This window comes from Astyanax mexicanus, chromosome 1 (assembly GCF_023375975.1).
Source record: "Astyanax mexicanus isolate ESR-SI-001 chromosome 1, AstMex3_surface, whole genome shotgun sequence".
Taxonomy (NCBI): Eukaryota; Metazoa; Chordata; class Actinopteri; order Characiformes; family Acestrorhamphidae; genus Astyanax; species Astyanax mexicanus.
Window position 1 is genome coordinate 127966756 of NC_064408.1, and position 19294 is coordinate 127986049.

The 19294-nt window shown below is 35.1% G+C and overlaps 1 protein-coding gene across 3 annotated transcripts; it reads right to left on the reverse strand.

Annotated features, from left to right (window-relative positions):
* Positions 1-129: 129 nt before the first annotated feature.
* On the reverse strand, positions 130-13140 carry LOC103040395 (CKLF-like MARVEL transmembrane domain containing 7). Of its 3 annotated transcripts, none has more exons than XR_007428001.1 (6): positions 12890-13140; positions 6871-7047; positions 5223-5321; positions 3324-3405; positions 1044-1995; positions 130-857 (listed from the first exon to the last, which is right to left on the reverse strand). XR_007428001.1 is itself a non-coding variant. In XM_022663691.2 (5 exons), exons 1-5 carry the CDS (start codon positions 13013-13015, stop codon positions 1982-1984), a joined length of 498 nt encoding a protein of 165 aa, XP_022519412.1. In that variant the 5' UTR covers positions 13016-13140; the 3' UTR covers positions 130-1981. The 3 variants fall into 3 exon arrangements, 1 of the variants encoding a protein (XP_022519412.1); XR_007428000.1 differs by having other exon boundaries at positions 130-981; XM_022663691.2 differs by having other exon boundaries at positions 130-1995.
* Between the last annotated feature and the right edge of the window lie 6154 nt (positions 13141-19294).

Genomic DNA, 19294 nt, shown 5'->3' on the forward strand with positions numbered 1-19294 from the left:
TCACAGATATCATAACAGGCTTTTAATAAACCAGCGGTTCTTCAACCTTTCACTGTTTTTACTGCTGTAAAAACCCTGTTTTAAACAAAGCAACACCCGAAAACACAGAGAAACACAGAGACTGAAAGACTGGAGCTGTGGAAATTTTATATTTTCAGTCAATAATTAAGAGCAGAGAGCCATCGTGTAGAAAAATTATAATACTGAACTGCTCAGAGTTACTGTAAAAGCACAGACTGTGTGAATTTAACTCAGATTCTCTACAATAAATAAGTGTAAACAGTAAATAAATGACCCTCCAGCTTCTTCTTCTTCTTCTTCATAAAACAATATTTAAACTAAAGCTGGAGCTCCTCCTCCTCCATCTTCATCTTCATCTTCAGCAAAGACCCTCCTTCAAACCGCAGCATGAAATCAAATCCCAAACTCTCCTCCTTAAAGCAGCAGTTTAACCTTAAAACCTTTAGTTTTCCACTGGAGCTACAAAGCTAATATAGCTATACAGTAACGCCAACACGAGTTAGCATGATGCTAACTGCAATGTTCATGCCCTTTTAAACCGGTTCACTTTCTGCTTGTAATATCTGGATTAAATCCGTAAGTTTTGGTTGTTGAATGCATGTTATGGAGATGGATGCGCTGATACTGCATTAATATGTAGCTCAAGTTCGTCTCAGACCACCTAAAGTGCAGAGTTTGAATGATCAATGTTTTAAGTGTGTCTCAGACCATCTCCTGAAGTGGTTTAAAGTATTGGATTTGTATCTGTTTTACAGTAAATGGGTCTCAGATCACCTTCTGAAGTGGTTTGAGTGATCAATCGAATTCTGGTCTGTTTAAACTGCGTCTCAGACCATCTCCTGAAGGGGTTTGAGTAATTGATCTGATTTGTATCTGTTTTAAATGTGTCTCAGACCACCTTCTAAAGTGATTTTAGAGATTAATCCAAGTTGTGTCTGTTTTAAATGCGTCTCAGACAAACTCCTGAAGTAAACTGTTCGAGTTTTCAGATTTGTATCTGTTTGAAGTGTGTCTCTGACCACCTCCTGAATTGGTTTGAGTGAGTGATCTGATTTGTTTCTGATTTAAATGCGTCTCAGACCACCTTCTAAAGTTTTTTAAGTAATCAATCCTATTTGGGTCTGTTTTAAATGCATTTCAGACCACCTCCTGAAGTGGTTTGAGGAATTAATCTGATTTGAATCTGTTTTAAGTGCGTCTCAGTCCACCTTCTGAAGTGAACAGTTTGAGTGAGCTATCCAATTCATGTCTGTTTTAAGTGCGTCTCAGACCATCTTCTGAAGTTTTCTGAGGTATTGGATTTGTATCTGTTTTTACAGTAAATGAGTCTCAGACCACCTTTTGAAGGACCACCTCTAAAGTGTTTTGAGACCATGTGTTTCAGACCAGCTTTTGAAGTGATCTGAGGGATCAATCAGATTTGAATCTGTTTGAAGTGTGTCTCAGACTACCTGTGTATGTAATATTTGTGCTGCTATTTTATAAAACTACAATATTTATACAGCTCTGGAAAAAAAGGAGGAGACATTTCAGTTTTAAGAGTTCCGAAATCAATATTTGCTGATTTTTTATGCATCTTGGCATCATGTTCTCCTCCACCAGTCTTACACACTGCTTTTGGGTAACTTTATGCTGCTTTACTCCTGGTGTAAAAATTCAAGCAGTTCAGTTTGGTGGTTTGATGGCTTGTGATCATCCATCTTCCTCTTGATTATATTCTAGAAGTTTTCAATTTGGTAAAATCTAAGAAACTCATCATTTTTAAGTGCTCTCTTATTTTTTTTCCAGAGCTGTGTATTGAAGTGCTACTTAGCTGTGCAGTTCCATTAAGGCCAGACTGCAGCTTTAAGGAGTATCGTCACATAAAATCTCTCGTACTGCAGAACTCAGGAGGGGGTTGAATACTTTTGAGGCGCTTGAACAGCTACCGGAACATTCCTGCTCACCCCATCACATCCTGTTACACAGCTGCACCTGAAAATCACAATAATACAGCAGTTAGAGAGCGGCGAGGTTAACTCAAATTTTCACCTTAGGGCAGGACGATACGGCAAAATTTTATATCATTACGTACTTTTTTCATTTCTGTCAATATTACGATATAATTCTGATATCGTTACGAACGGTATAAAATACACCACCCTTGTTTTTTTTCATAATCACAAACTGATAGAGCTGGGCAATACAACAGATTATACAACAGTTAGTTCCGACCCTGCAATGTGATTGGCTAAGAGGCGTTTTTGAGTGCCATTATCAGCAGGCAATGCACTGTAAACGAAGCTCTCCATGTATTACTCCGCCACATACAGGTAACCTAGCAACCATGCAGCGCTTACAAGCCAAACAGCACAGCTACAAACACAATAACACAAACTGTGGTATAATCGTAATAATACACCCGAGGTTCGTGCTATATTGTGAAATATTGGCACTGCTGTGCTGCATTTTAGCACGAACCTCGAATTACGTATTATTGTGATTATACCACAGTTCCATTATCGCTGTTTATTGAAAGATTTAAAGTTAAAGAGGAGGAGAAAATAGGATCTGTTAGGTCATAAAAACTCCGCCAATTAAAATAGATCCATTGCTGCTCTGTTTGTAGCTGCGCTGTTTGGCTTGTAAGCGCTGCATCATTGCTAGGTCACCTGTATGTGGCGGAGTAATACATAGGTCAATAGGTACCAGTAGTCGCAGTTTCTTAAAAAAAAACTCCTATTGAAATACTCTTTTTTATGCATAATAAAATTATTTATATGACATTTTTGCTGCGTATCATATAATTTAACATTTTTTACACCCCCTGTAATCTGTGTGAAATAGAGTGGAGTTGGGTCAGTGTTTTTTTTAATATTGGTGAAATTTTTTGATATGCATATTGTCGATACGACAAGAAAATGTATCACGATACGATAAAATATTGATAAAATATCTTTAAAATAGATTTGATTTCAGAAGAAACAGTGAACATGTAGGAGTCCCATGACTTCTGTCCATGACAACAGTATGTAATTTGTTTATAAAGTGTTATCATTTGAATTAGCAATCAAGCCCCTCCCACAAATCCAGATCCTACATCCACATTCAATGCAGGATATCTCAGAGGCCAATGCAGCATTATTCTTTAGCTTCCACTGAGATGTGGCAAAAGTCATGGGACACAAATCGCGTTCATTTACTATAACTATTACTGTAATTAATAAAGAATACTATGCAAAACGTAATATTTCAACACCGATATCGATACCTCTATTTTTTTATCAACTCTATATAATAAATATATGGAGAATAAGACTTACTGGTTGGCTGAGAGCCACAAGTGACCTTGTACGACGTCCATAAGCTGATCGCAAGAAGAAACGTCGCAATAAAACCAAAAACCTACAAAAAAAAAACAGATATTTAAAAAAATAGCGTATATAAGAACATGGCATGTAGTTTGTGTGTGGTGTGTCTTCTTATATATGTAAATGTAAAACAATATATACATATGCATTTTATTTATCTACATTATTACTATGCTAATCGTTACGCTCCCACACTTTCTTCTGGTTCAATCAATTAATCAACCTTTATTTTTTCTGTGGTAAACAAGTTAAAAAAATGTTGCAGAGCATTTACAACATCAAACAGATTGAAAACATTTAACAAGAAATAATTTAGTGGAAAATAATAAATAAAAGAAATACTAATTTTAATATATATGAATAAAATATACATGCAAAATACAAAATTCTAAAAGACCATGAAAAAACACAAAACTGACACAAAATGTAAAGAATTTATAAATATAAACTAAATAAAAAGGCAATAGTAAAAGTAAAGTGAAATGATAAAATAATAAGAAGTGATCAAATAAATAATAATGAACTAAGAACATAAGAATCAAAATAAAAAACATTAGAATAAAAAACATTAAAGTAATAATTAATAAATAAAAATGAATAAAATAAATAAAATTTTTAAATAATACGAAAAAGATAAACTAATAGAAAAAAAACTAATTTAAAACAGTCTTATAGTGATTAGAAACTAAAAGTTTAAAATGATTCAGTGATCCCAGTGAGCTAGGTTTTAATGTTAGCTAAATAATGTTAGCTAAATAATGTTAGCTAAATAATGCTAGCTTTTAATGTAACTAAAAGCAGATTTTCCCAGTTCACTAAAAACTCTCGGTACCTGTCAGGTGATCCAGCCACTACAGTAATTCTGATAATTACTGTTATTAAATGAGATTAAAGAAGAGATATAAGCTGGCAAATGGCCAGAAAGTGCTTTATAAACAAAAACTAGCCAATGAGATTCTCTTGGTGCAGCTAGTGAGGACCAATCAGCTCTATGGTATAGTGAGCAGTGGTGAGCAGCGTAAGGTCGCCAATAATGAACCTCAGAGCAGAATAGACTATAAGGTGCACCGGATTATGAGGCGCACTATCAATAATAGGAGTGTCAGGATTTCGATATTTTATCGAAATCGATCGAAATGATGTCATGGTTTCGAGCATCGATTTTCATGTTTAACTGTTATAGTAGGATAGAGTTCAGTTTGTTAAGGCTCTAATTGTTCTATTATTTTGTACAGGACTGTTCCTGTATTGTTTTATTATTTATTTTGTTATGTTGCACATTGCTGTTTTAATAGTGCACACCCCTAATCAATACAAGTCTATTTCTGCTCTAATTTTATTCATAAAGCGCACTGGATTATAAAGCGCATTAAGCGGTACTAGTAAGGATGCCTACATCAAAGTGAACAAGGGTGTTGCCATGGTTCCCTTCTTATCGCCCAAGTTAACAAAACTGTAATTATTTTGTTTGCAAGGTTAGGGCAATAAGGTTATTAGGGCTTCTCTTTATGAAACAGGAAGTGTTCTCTTTTTGAATCCACTTTTTGAGTCCGAGTACATGTCAAAGAGAGGGAGCATACTCACCTCTGAATGACAGAAGAGCTAGTGCTTAGCGCTGTGGTTAGCGGCTAATGCTAATACTGCTCCAGCATTAGTGCTGGAGAAACTTTACTGAAAACTAACCCTTATAACTCCTTATATGCTCCTTAATACCTGACTGGTAGAATTCATACATAAGGAGCACCGGATTATAAGAAGCTCTGATCATTTATGGGAAAATTAAAGCATTTTAAGTGCAGCTTATAATGCGCAAAATATGCTAATAACAAATAAGCTTCTACAAATACTCACAGATCCAGCTACGAGCGCAGAGTGTCCACCACTTTTCACTGCAGCAACTATAGAGGCAATAAAGACCAGGATGGTGCCCACAGCATAGTGCAGAAACTCCTGTAACAATAACAATACAAACATTATAGAGCATTATAGAGCATTATAGAGTGCCCCCTACTATTCCTGTAGTGTATTACAGTCTGTCAGAATGAGCGTGTTGTGGATCATATAAACCTTATAGAGCATTATAGAGCATTATAGAGCGCCCCCTACGCTTCCTGTAGTGTATTACAGTCTGTCAGAATGGATCATATAAGCATTATAGAGCATTATAGAGCATTATAGAGCTCCCCTACGCTTCCTGTAGTGTATTACAGTCTGTCAGAATGGATCATATAAGCATTATAGAGCATTATAGAGCATAATAGAGCGCCCCCTACGCTTCCTGTAGTGTATTACAGTCTGTCAGAATGAGCGTGTTGTGGGTCATATGAACATTGTAGAGCATTATAGAGTGCCCCCTACGCTTCCTGTAGTGTATTACAGTCTGTCAGAATGGATCATATAAGCATTATAGAGCATTATAGAGCATTATAGAGCTCCCCTACGCTTCCTGTAGTGTATTATAGTCTGTCAGAATGAGCGTGTTGTGGATCATATGAACGTTATAGAGCATTATAGAGCATAATAGAGCGCCCCCTACGCTTCCTGTAGTGCAGGGGTCACCAATCTTGTCCACATTGGGCCGGTGTGGGTGCAGGCTTTCATTACAACAAAGCTGTGGCACACCTGATTCCACCTGTTCAATCAGCCTCAGTCTCAGTCCCCAAACAGGTGGCCACCCATAGAGGGTGTGCCCGTGCCTGGTTGGAATGAAAACCCGCAACCACAGCGGCCCTTTCTGGACTGGATTGGTGACCCCTGCTGTAGTGTATTACAGTCTGTCAGAATGAGCGTGTTGTGGATCATATGAACATTGTAGAGCATTATAGAGCTCCCCCTACGCTTCCTGTAGTGTATTACAGTCTGTCAGAATGAGCGTGTTGTAGATCATATATGAACATTATAGAGCATTATAGAGTGCCCCCTACACTTCCTGTAGTGTATTACAGTCTGTCAGAATGAGCGTGTTGTGGATCATATGAACATTGTAGAGCATTATAGAGCGCCCCCTACGCTTCCTGTAGTGTATTACAGTCTGTCAGAATGGATCATATAAGCATTATAGAGCATTATAGAGCTCCCCTACGCTTCCTGTAGTGTATTATAGTCTGTCAGAATGAGCGTGTTGTGGATCATATGGACGTTATAGAGCATTATAGAGCATAATAGAGCGCCCCCTACGCTTCCTGTAGTGTATTACAGTCTGTCAGAATGGATCATATAAGCATTATAGAGCATTATAGAGCATTATAGAGCTCCCCTACACTTCCTGTAGTGTAGTACAGTCTATCAGAATGAGCGTGTTGTGTATCATATGAACATTATAGAGCGTTATAGAGCATAACAGAGCGCCCCCTACGCTTCCTGTAGTGTATTATAGTCTGTCAGAATGAGCGTGTTGTGGATCATATGAACATTATAGAGCATTATAGAGCATAATAGAGCGCCCCCTACACTTCCTGTAGTGTATTACAGTCTGTTAAAAGATTAAAAGTGAGCTCACGGTCAGGGTCCAGTTAATGCAGGGGATTTTGGACTGTAGTCTGAGGATGTACATGAGGAGGAAGATGAGGAAGGCGATGAGGAACCACAATGTGACGACCTCAAAGTACCGGAAAGCTGAAAGATCCGTCCATCCAGGAGCACAGTGAATACACAGGAACGCAATCAGAAGAGTTACCTGCAAAAACAAAATTTATATTACACTGTTGGTTATATAATACATTAATTAACAAAAAAAAGCTGAAAAAAATGAAATAATGCAAAGAAAACAAGTTCATGCATCTTGGCATCATGTTCTCCTCCACCAGTCTTACACGCTGCTTTTGGATCACTTTATGCTGCTATTTTTTTCCATATATATATTATACCCTGAAATATATTACCACCCCTTAATTATCACATCAGGGTACAACATTTTACTGTTTTATTAAAAGAAAAATTCACACTGTTCTTATTATTTCACATTATATATCTACTAGAGATTATATCTGTCCAGTATCATTTATTTTACTTTAATCCTGGATATATTGAGATATATGGAGTGCATTATTATTATTAGTATCATAACTGGATTCTGGATCATTGACTTCTGTTACAAATCTGATCAAATTCTAGTACTTTTTTTATAAATACAATAATATCTTAGTTCGGGGTGTGCCATACCATATCGTACCATATGCAATAATAAAATAAAATTTTCATTTTGTTGCAGTAGTGTATTCTTGAAATAATTTAATTTGTAATTCAGTTTTTTTTCTTATCGCCAAGAGTATCATTATTGCAAAAATACCATGAAATATTGTGATATTATATTAGGGCCATAAATCTCTCCCATCTTTTACCTTTTTTTGCTTTTTAAGCTCTTCAGGTGTAGGCAATAACCTGAAATAGTACAAAATCCAATGTAGAAAACATTGCAGGAAACTGCCATGAACTTTAAGGAAAACTTAAAAACTTAAAAACCGGAAAAATCCGAAAAACTGAAGAAAAAAAATCCTATACTGTTTAAAAAAAAGATGGGGTGATTTTTTAGCAAAGTATTCATTGGTTAACAACAGCAACAACAACTTACAGCTGGTATTAATAGAAATAAACAATAAAAAATATTTTTAAAAAATCAATTTCCAAAGTCTCTGTCTATAATAAAGCAGTGGTGGAACAGATGGAGTTACTGCTGTTATAAATACCTTCAAATAAAGACTCTTAGAAGCTGGAAAAAAACAAACTGCTACAGGAAGACGTCTGGCTGACCCACATGGAAACAGCAGCTTTAGCTTTAGCCTTTAGCTCAGATTAGCTCAACAGCAACATTTAGTTAGAAAAGCTAGCGTAGCTACATATATATTAGCATGCTGAGCTATATATATATTCATACTGAGCCTTGTGTTTAGAGTTAAGAGTCTTTAATTGAGTAACATCAGCTGCAGTTTCCTGTTTCATCACTAAAAACATGACACACACCAAACCCAGTATCATCCCTGAGCTCATCCAGAGACTACTGTCCTTCTGCTGCAGCCGTTAAATAAGTTGACTTGAAAAAGCCAACTTACTGTTATTCTTAATCTTATTGTTATTATTATTATTATTATTATTATTATAAACGCAGACTTTTGCAGGGTAGTGGGAACTATACTGACTTACATTGCTCGTGCTTTTTGAAGCCATATATGGTAAAATTTTCATAAAACTGGCATTTTTTGTAGTTTTTAGGGAGATTTTTGGGGCAGACGGGAATTTCCCCACAGCAACCACCTAGCAACACCACATCAACCATCTTGCAACACCACAGCAACCACCTAGCAACACCACAGCAAGCACCTAGCAACAGCATAGCAACCACCTAGCAACAGCACAGCAACCATCTAGTAACACCACAGCAACCATCTAGCAACAGCCTACCAATCACCTAGCAACACCACAGCAACCACCTAGCAACATCACAATGCATGTGTTTCTATTGCAATGCAACCAAATGTATATATAACATCTGATTCTCTCGGTTTATAATATTAACTTAGTAATATTAATATAAATTTGTTGTTTTGTATATTTATTTATAAAAAATGTATCGCAGAGCAATTTATGAATTACTTTATTACAAATTCAAAGAATTATCCTAATTCAACTCGTCAGTTGTTAGATTTTATCTTCCTCAATTCCTTTCTTATAGAGTCAGTTTACAAATTTTAGTTTCAGATTTAGGGGACAAAACTATGGAATGATTTTAACCATTTGGATAAAAAAAATGTAATCTATAAAACATTATAAAAGATGTCTAAAATGTAATTCGATTGTTTTTTTGTTATTTAATTATGATTTTTATAATATTGAGATTATAATAGCAACATTATGCTATTTACTGTTTTCGTGAGTATTTTTTTTTTACTGTGCAAAAATAAACAATACATTTATCTCCCATGATTTTTATCCATATACTGTATTCAGCAATACAGACCAAAAACCCAGTAGTTTTAGCTCATTAGATAATTTAGCCGTTAGCATGCAGGCTAACTGACTTCCCTGTTTTATTACTGTATTAACGCTGAGTTTTTGATGTTGCTAATGTTAGAATTTCCTCTTTATTTAGATCTTCAATAAGTCTCACAGCAGCCGAATATATAAGCCAAGTCTTTTTTTTCTCTGTAATATTACTAATCATTGTGCAAGTGTAGGATTGTTTTACGTATTTTAGGAATAATTATATTGTTTAGTCTTATTTTAAGTAATTCTTATTATTTTATTTTTAAGTAAGTAATTTGACTCAAAATAAGAACAAAAAGTATTGAGTCAAGTGATTCGGATTGTTGTGTCAAAATTTAAGATAGAAAATAGGGGATTTGTGCTTGATTTTATTCTTATTTTACTTAATTTAAGATTTATTTTATACTTTTTTTTTTTTTTTAAGCTGATTTTTTCCGATAAATTTAAGCATTTACGTCTCAATTTACTTATATTTTATCTAGTTTTTACCAATAGTTTTTTTTGCAGTGCACTTTTACAATGCTTAGTAAGACTCACATTCTTATTAGAGAATAAAATAAGAGTTATTGATTTAAAACAAGTTAATTTTACATGTTAAAACTTGGTTTAACTCTCTATTTTTGCAGAGTATACAGAGTGTTTCCTGCAGGTCGACACTTTTCCATGACCTAATTCAGCTGCGTTTCATTTCTGGACACAAACATTACCCTGAATACACACCGCCCTGCTGAATACACACTGGATACACTCACAGGCCCGGCCTGCCAACGGCCTGAACCCACAGAGGCCCATTGTTACAGATCCCTCACTCCTGAGCTCCACACCTTCCCTCCCACTGGCTCTACTGGACTCTACAGGACTCTATAGGACTCTACAGGACTCTACAGGACTCTATAGGACTCTACAGGACTCTACAGGACTCTATAGGACTCTATAGGACTCTACATGACTGTATAGACCTCTACAGAACTCTAACAGGCCTTTACAGGACTCTACAGGACTCTACAGGACTCTATATGACTCTAGAGGACTCTACAGACCTCTACAGGACTCTAACAGACCCCTACAGGACTGTACAGGACTGTACAGGACTCTATATATGTATAGTACAATTCAGTACTGTAGTTTAGTTTAATTCAGTACAGTAGATTTTAGTTCAGTTTAGTACAGTTTAGGGTAACACTTTACTTGGATGGTCCACTTTATGGCCTTGTTGATGCTCAACTGACATTCAACTAACACTGAATTGAATGTCGATTAAATGTAACTTAACCCTATGTTGAATGTAAATTATTCAAAATAAGAACCTAACCCTACACCTAACCCTAACCTTAACCCTTAATCAACCATAAAATCTAACCCTACACCTAACCCTAACCCTAACCTTAACCTAAGCTTAAAATCTAAATCTACACCTAACCCTAACCTTAACCTAATCTTAAAATCTAACCCTACACCTAACCCTAAAACTAACCTTAACCTAAGCTTAAAATCTAACCCTAAACTCAATCCTAAAATATTAAGTTAAGCGTTTGGATTAGAGTTGAATGTAGGGTTATACTCAATAGAGAATCATTTACTTTCACCTTTCAGTTCAGTTGCATTTAATATACATGTAGTTGAATGTTAGTTGAATGTCAGTTGAGTGTCAACAAGGCCATCAAGTGGACCATCCAAGTAAAGTGTTACCCAGTTTAGTACAGTTCAGTACTGCATAGTACAGTCTAGTACAGTTTAGTACTGTATAGTACAGTTTAGTGCAGTTTAGTACAGTTCAGTACTGTATAATACAGTTTAGTACAGTTCAGTACTGCATAGTACAGTCTAGTACAGTTTAGTACTGTATAATACAGTTTAGTGCAGTTTAGTACAGTTCAGTACTGTATAATACAGTTTAGTACAGCTCAGTACTGTATAATACAGTTTAGTACAGTTCTATACTGTATAGTACAGTTTAGTGCAGTTTAGTACAGTTCAGTACTGTATAATACAGTTTAGTACAGTTCAGTACTGTATAATACAGTTTAGTACAGTTCAGTACTGTATAATACAGTTTAGTACAGTTCTATACTGTATAGTACAGTTTAGTGCAGTTTAGTACAGTTCAGTACGGTATAATACAGTTTAGTACAGTTCAGTACTGTATAATACAGTTTAGAACAGTTCTATACTGTATAGTACAGTTTAGTACTGGTCAACATTGTATAATACAGTTATGGACAGTTTACTACAGTTCAGTACTGTATAGTACAGTTCAGTACTGTATAGCACAATTAGTACAGTTCAGTACAGTATATTACAGTTTAGTACAGTTCTATGCTGTACAGTACAGTTTAGTACTGGTCAGTATTGTATAATACAGTTCAGAACAAGTCAGTACTGTTTAGTACAGTTCTGTATAGTTTATTATAGTTCAGTACTGTATAGTACAATTTAGTACAGTTCAGTATTGTTTAGTTCTGTATAATTTAGTACAGTTCAGTACTGTGTAGTTTAGTTCAGAACAGTTTAGTACAGTTCTTTACAGTTTTATAAAGTTTAGTACAGTTTACTTCTGTACAGTATAGTACAGTTCTCTACAGTTTAGTGCAGTTCAGTACTCTATAGTTCAGTACGGTATAAAACTGATTTAACAGCAGCAGTTAGAGAGTTGAGTACTGTATAGTTCAGTACAGTATAGTTCAGTACTCTATAGTTCAGTACAGTATAAAACTGATTTAACAGCAGTAATTAGAGAGTTCAGTACTGTATAGTTCAGTACTGTATAGTTCAGTACAGTATAGTTCAGTACAGTATAGTTCAGTATAGTTCAGTACAGTATAAAACTGATTTAACAGCAGTAATTAGAGAGTTCAGTACTGTATACTTCAGTACTGTATAGTTCAGTACAGTGTAGTTCAGTACAGTATAAAACTGATTTAACAGCAGTAATTAGAGAGTTCAGTACAGTATAGTTCAGTACTCTATAGTTCAGTACAGTATAAAACTGATTTAACAGCAGTAATTAGAGAGTTCAGTACTGTATACTTCAGTACTGTATAGTTCAGTACAGTGTAGTTCAGTACAGTATAGTTCAGTATAGTTCAGTACAGTATAGTTCAGTATAGTTCAGTACAGTATAAAACTGATTTAACAGCAGTAATTAGAGAGTTCAGTACTGTATACTTCAGTACTGTATAGTTCAGTATAGTTCAGTACAGTATAGTTCAGTATAGTTCAGTACAGTATAGTTCAGTATAGTTCAGTACAGTATAAAACTGATTTAACAGCAGTAATTAGAGAGTTCAGTACTGTATACTTCAGTACTGTATAGTTCAGTATAGTTCAGTACAGTATAGTTCAGTATAGTTCAGTACAGTATAGTTCAGTATAGTTCAGTACAGTATAGTTCAGTATAGTTCAGTACAGTATAGTTCAGTACTGTATAGTTCAGTACAGTATAAAACTGATTTAACAGCAGTAATTAGAGAGTTCAGTACAGTATAGTTCAGTACAGTATAATACTGATTTAACAGCAGTAAATAGTGAGTTTTTCTCACCACTTGCGCGAGTTTCAGCAGCCCGGGGAAAGTCCTGATGTAGCCGAGGTTGAGGAAGCCTCCGTCGGCGGAGGAGCTGCTGGTGGTGGTGGTGGTGGTCCGGGTGGTGACCACGGTGTGGGACATGGCGGCTGGCCGGAGATGGAGGCTGTAGGTCGGCTGCAGTTTGGATGAGAGCCGCGGGTGGAGGTTCTGGTTCTGACTGAACCCACGAGGAAAATCCGCCCTAAACACTGCACTCTCACTATGGGTGTGACTGAGAGGGGGAGGGGCGAACTCACCGCCCGTATTCCGGGAAGCCACGCCCCCTGAGTTCTGATGGGCTAATAATAAATAATACTAAATAAGTCAAAAACAGCAATAATAAATAATAATGTAATAATAATGATAAAAATATCTAATGATAATAATAATATGATAAATATAAATAATTCATGTTTGTGTAGCAACTTTATTTACATTCGTAGTGTATTTTTTTTACTTAATTATCTTGTTTTCACACTTTAATAAATCATCCCCACAACTTATTTATTTTAATTAAACCCATGACTTAATTATCTTGTTCCTACGCCTTAAAAAGTCATCCCCACAACTTAATTATCTTAATTATACCCATTACTTCATTATCTCTTTTCCACACCTTAATAAGTAATTCCCACAACTTAATTATCTTAATTATGCTCATGACTTATTTATCTGGTTCCCACGCTTTAATAAGTTATGGCCACACCCCCTGTGTTGGCATTGTCTGATAATGAAAAGTAATAAATAAGTCAAAATCAAACCAACAAATATAATAATAATAATAATAATAATAATAATAATAATAATAATAATAATAATAATAATAAATAACAATAATAATAGTATAATGAATATGAATGAAGTATGTATCTCTGTATCTAAGTAATTTATTAAATTTTATATTATATCAAATATATATTGACATATTATGCAAATATGTGCATTTTTGTATTCTACTTGGGTTTCAACTGACTCTATAAAAAGCTCCAAACACCAAAAATACCCAAACATCTGTTTTTTTGTGAATCAGCAAGATCACAAAGATTTGGCTCCTCCCTTATTGTGATGTCACAATAAAAGGAAAGCTCCATAGAAGATCCACCATTGCTGTCATTTTGGATGAGAACACCACACAGTACACAGCAGCATTATCCAGCAGACTTCTTCTGAGGGAGGAATCTGTATCTACTGTTCATGGATAGTTAGCTGATGAGAGAGATGTAAGAGCTTGTTTGTGTTTTGCCATTTCGCATATTTTGTATAGAATATAAATTTATTTTAACCAAAAATGTGCAATATATAGAACAATGCAGGATTATTAATGCATGTAAATAAAAAAACACAGTTAATATACTTTCTGTAGCCTCTTACTGTTCTTTTTATTATAATTACTATTAGTATGATTTTATTACTAACTCTATTACTGTTTATTTTCTATCAATATTTAGTGCAATGTTGTTCCTTACCTCTAACAGGAAATATTTATTTAGGATAATTTACCATTTTTTTCATCAAAAAATTTAAAATGTAAGTTTAAACTTTTTTTGTTTGTTTTATTACGTTATTACTTTTAACAGACCAACCTATAAAACACTATAGTTTCATATAACATTGAAACATAACATTGCAATTTTGTTTTAGTTTTTGCAAATATGTGATTTTTAAATATTTTTCATATTTTATGTTGATTACACTAATTATTACAAGCAGAAGTTTCAAGTTTCAGGCTATTCTAAAAATACTATCAGCTATTTTTAAATTATCTTTAAACTTTAAAACGGGTCAATTTGAGCCGTAAAATAACAGGAGGGTTAAAGAAAATAAATATATATATAAAAAATATATACATTTTATAAAGGCATTGTTCAGGATTATTTGTCATGATAATAAGAAACAAATCGAAGAAAAAAAATGTATAACTTAAAATTATAAATAAATAATAAAAAAAAGATAAAAATAAATTAAGAAACGGTGTAAAGAAACGTTTCTTGTCCTCCTGATCTACGATTGGCTGGCGGTGTAAGCAAGCACATACTACGAACCAATCCAAGCGCAGTAGGGCGGGGCCTGTCTGAAAACGGGTGGGTTATAAAGGGGAAGGGGAAGTACTTTCACAAACTGCTGCTCACCATCAGAATCAACAATAGATCAGAGATTACAGAAAGATCTGGAGCTCAGTGAGGATCAGATACTGCTGTACTAATATATATATATATATGTATATATACCATCTTTAATCATTTACTGCAGGAAATTAAACATTATATATACTAAAAAATTATATATACACTACTTTTCAAAAGTTTTAGAACACCTAATTTTTTCTTTTTATTTTGGCCATATAAGCTCTTTAGATCCAGTAAATTACTGGAAATGGTACAAAAAATCGACTAATCTAGTGTAGACACAATTCAGTCAAGGCCTTTAAAGACAATAATGAACTTAAAAATGGGAAAAAATGCATGTTGTATTCTAAAAACATGTAAAAGTATATTGTGAAAAAGAAAGCCATGGAAAATCTAATATATATATATTTTAAATAGGGAGTTTTTTTTTTTAGCAAACTCTTCATTGGTCAACATTTTACAGATTGTAATTAGTAATGGAAATTTAAAAAATAATAAATCTCCGATCTCTTGGAAGAGATTTACACACTTACACATTTACAGCACATCCACACATTCACACTTATCATCATAATAACTAGAAAAAGACACAGAAACACAGATAAAACTCTGTAACTTTTAAAAGTTATTTTCTTTAGATTAGAAATTACAGATAAAACCAGAGAGCGGTGAGTACTGTTTCCTACACCTTCAAATAAAGACTCTTGGAAACAAAAGAGAAAAAAACTGCTACAGGAAGATGTCTGGCTGACCCACATGGAAACAGCTTTAGCTTTAGCCTTTAGCTCAGATTAACATCAGATTAAGGACTGACTGTAAGCCATATCTGGAGGGGATTAGTTTCTCAGGGGGTTCTGAGGTAATTTTCTCTCTCTTTTATGGGGGTTTTTATCCTCTATGATTTTATTCCCGTCCAGAACGACCATGTGCATGTTTTCACTCAGATGTCCTCTGATAATTAATTACAGGCTAAATTATCTACTGTTTTTCTCTAAACTCTTTTTGTGGTCCTTCGGTAATTTTAGTCCTGTCCAGACTCACATCTCTGAGTTTCGTCTCCTTGCGTTTTATAAAATAGCTTTTTGTCCACTGCTGCACACCGTAAAGTAATTACACTTTGGGCACAGCATTTCCACGGAGATCCATGTTAAAAACTCAACACGGAGTGGAAATGGAGGAGCTACTGAAAGCCGCGATGTCATTTGATCGAGAAAAAAGCCTAAAAACTCACTGGTCCTTCTGTTTTTATCAATTCCAGTTTGGATGCAGGAGTTTTATCACTAAAGAGAAGAAGTGCACAAATCATGCAAATATGTCTATAAAGACACGAATGAGCTTTGAGTTTGAGAGATTGGAGAGTAGAGGAAGAACTTGACTGGCCTGAACTGAGTCCTGAACTCCTTAACCTGATAGAAAGGTCAAAAATTCCCATAAACAGAAAATGAGAAATGGCTGAAATAACAAAAAAAGATGCAGAACTTTCAGACCTCAAATAATGCAAAGAAAACAAGTTCATATTCATAAAGTTTTAAGAGTTCAGAAATCAATATTTGGTGGAATAACCCTGGTTTTTAATCACAGTTTTTTTGCATCTTGGCATCATGTTCTCCTCCACCAGTCTTACACACTGCTTTTGGATAACTTTATGCTGCTTTACTCCTGGTGCAAAAATTCAAGCAGTTCAGTTTGGTGGTTTAATGGCTTGTGATCATCCATCTTCCTCTTGATTATATTCCAGAGGTTTTCAATTTGGTAAAATCGATGTATATATATATATATATATTTCCATACATACATATTTCCATATATGTAGACAGAGGCTGTAGTAAAGGACCAGCCGGGTCCATATGTTGTGAGCAGTCACTCCTCGGTCTGGATGCTGGAATGCTTTATTATAAACTGTGGGAGATGTTTATAGAACAGCTGGGACTGGGTCTGAAGAACTGGACCCCAGTGGGTGTGTCTTAATCCACTATAATGGAATGCACTTAGTGTAAAGTTGCACAGTTACAACAGGAGTGAATCAAGAAAGGAATTTTACAGCCATAACATTAAAACCAGCTCTATAATGTCTAATAGTGTGCAGGTCCTCCTCAAACCTACTCAAGTTCTGAAGGTACCATGTGATCCTGTAGGCTAGGTGTCCTCAACCGTTTCCATGAGACAAAAAAAAAAGGTTTTATATTGATTTATTTTTGTTTCCACAAAGCTGGAAAGCATGAAATTGTCCAAAATCTCTTGGTTTGCTGAATTATTAACAGTTCCTTTCACAGAATGTCTAAGAGAACTAAGAGTCTGAGCCCATCTCCCGAAAAAACTGCCCCACACCACAATCAGCGTTAGAATCACTTCTAATTGTTGCACATACAAGGAATTTGGCTTGGTGAGAGCAACACATGTATAACATGTGACAGTTAAACAGACTATTGACAAAAATTAAACTACGAAAGAAGGTACAGTAAAAAATAAATAGAATATTTAAAAATAGTTAAAAGTACTGAAGAGCAACAGAAGCTAAGAGATAAGCAAAGCAAAGCAATTGCTCATTATCCCCCCTCCACCAAACTTTACACTCGGCACAATATATACATCACAGAACATTCCATGACATCACAGAACGTGTCATACACAACATTCTGTGACATCACAGAACATTCTGTTATCTTAATAAGAGCCAGTTTCATCATCATTTTGTTTTTGATGGTCTTTGCGGTGACTGAGTAGTTGTTTCTTCTCATAACCTGGATTCGAACATTACTGAAATATTCTCTATTCACTGTATACCTGTAGAGGTACTACTTTGTTTTTCTTCATAGTTTGAATGAGTTTAGCATTAATCTGCAGTACAGAACAATTTAAAATAATCCTCTAATCTACCAGTCGGTCCCACAAACCCTATTTATGGTTAGTGAACTGGTGTGAGGGTGGTTCATGTGGTTTCCTGTAGTTGTTGGAGTGCGTCCCAGTTCTCAAAAAAGCCAAAAAGCTAAAGCGCCGCGTTCAAAACCACAATAAATCCACACTTTTACTGGGTCAGAAAAGGCTTACTAGCAAATTTACAGCACAGCCTGAAAGCCGCAGTTAAAGTAACAGGGTGGTAAACTGGACTCACTGGTATTCACTTCACTGTATAAAGTAAAGCCTGGAAGTGCAGTCCTGTAGAAACGCTGTCACTTCCTGTGGGTAACACCTACTCGGAGGATACATTGGTTGCCATGGCGATGGAGTAAATAACAGCTCATTATTGGAGTAGTGTTGTCGTAAACAGGAAATAAACACAGTGTAGTCTCTGAGGAAGTAGAACATACTGATAACACACTGCAGTTTGGTGCGACTGCATTTACAACAGGTTTGAATTTATATATATATATATATATAGCTCTGGAACAAAATAAGACATCACTATAAAATGATGAGTTTCTTTGATTTTACCAAATTGAAAATCTCTGGAATATAATCAAGAGGAAGATGGATGATCACAAACCATCAAACCACCAAACTGAACTGCTTGAATTTTTGCACCAGGAGTAAAGCAGCATAAAGTTATCCAAAAGCAGTGTGTAAGACTGGTGGAGGAGAACATGATGCCAAGATGCATGAAAAAAAACTGTGATTAAAACCAGGGTTATTCCACCAAATATTGATTTCTGAACTCTTAAATCTTTATGAATATGAACTTGTTTTCTTTGCATTATTTGAGGTCTGAAAGCTCTGCATCTTTTTTTGTTATTTCAGACATTTCTCATTTTCTGTAAATAAATGCTCTAAATAACAATATTTTTATTTGTAATTTGGGAGAAATGTTGTCTGTAGTTTATAGAATAAAACAACAATGTTCATTTTACTCAAAGATAATCCTATAAATAGCAAAATCAGAGAAACTGATTCAGAAACTGAAGTGCTCTTTTATGTGCCAGAGATTTCTGTATTCAGTCTTCAGCTGACACTCTTTGAGGATTCTTCCTCGCCTCATTGATTCTTCATTCTGCGCTGTGCTCTTACAGTCACCTTTACAGGACTTTACCACTCCTAGAGAGAGTAGCTCCAGTAACAGTGCTGAACTTTCTCCATTTGTAGGGCGTCTGTCTTGTAGACCGTGGACACGTGAACATCAAGACTTTTAGAGACACTTTTGTAACCCTTTCCAGCTTCATGCTTCAAGTCAACAATTCTTGAACGTAGGTCTTCTGAGAGGCATTCGTTCGGGATTCACATCAAGCGATGCTTCTTAAGAACAGCAAACTCAACACTGCTG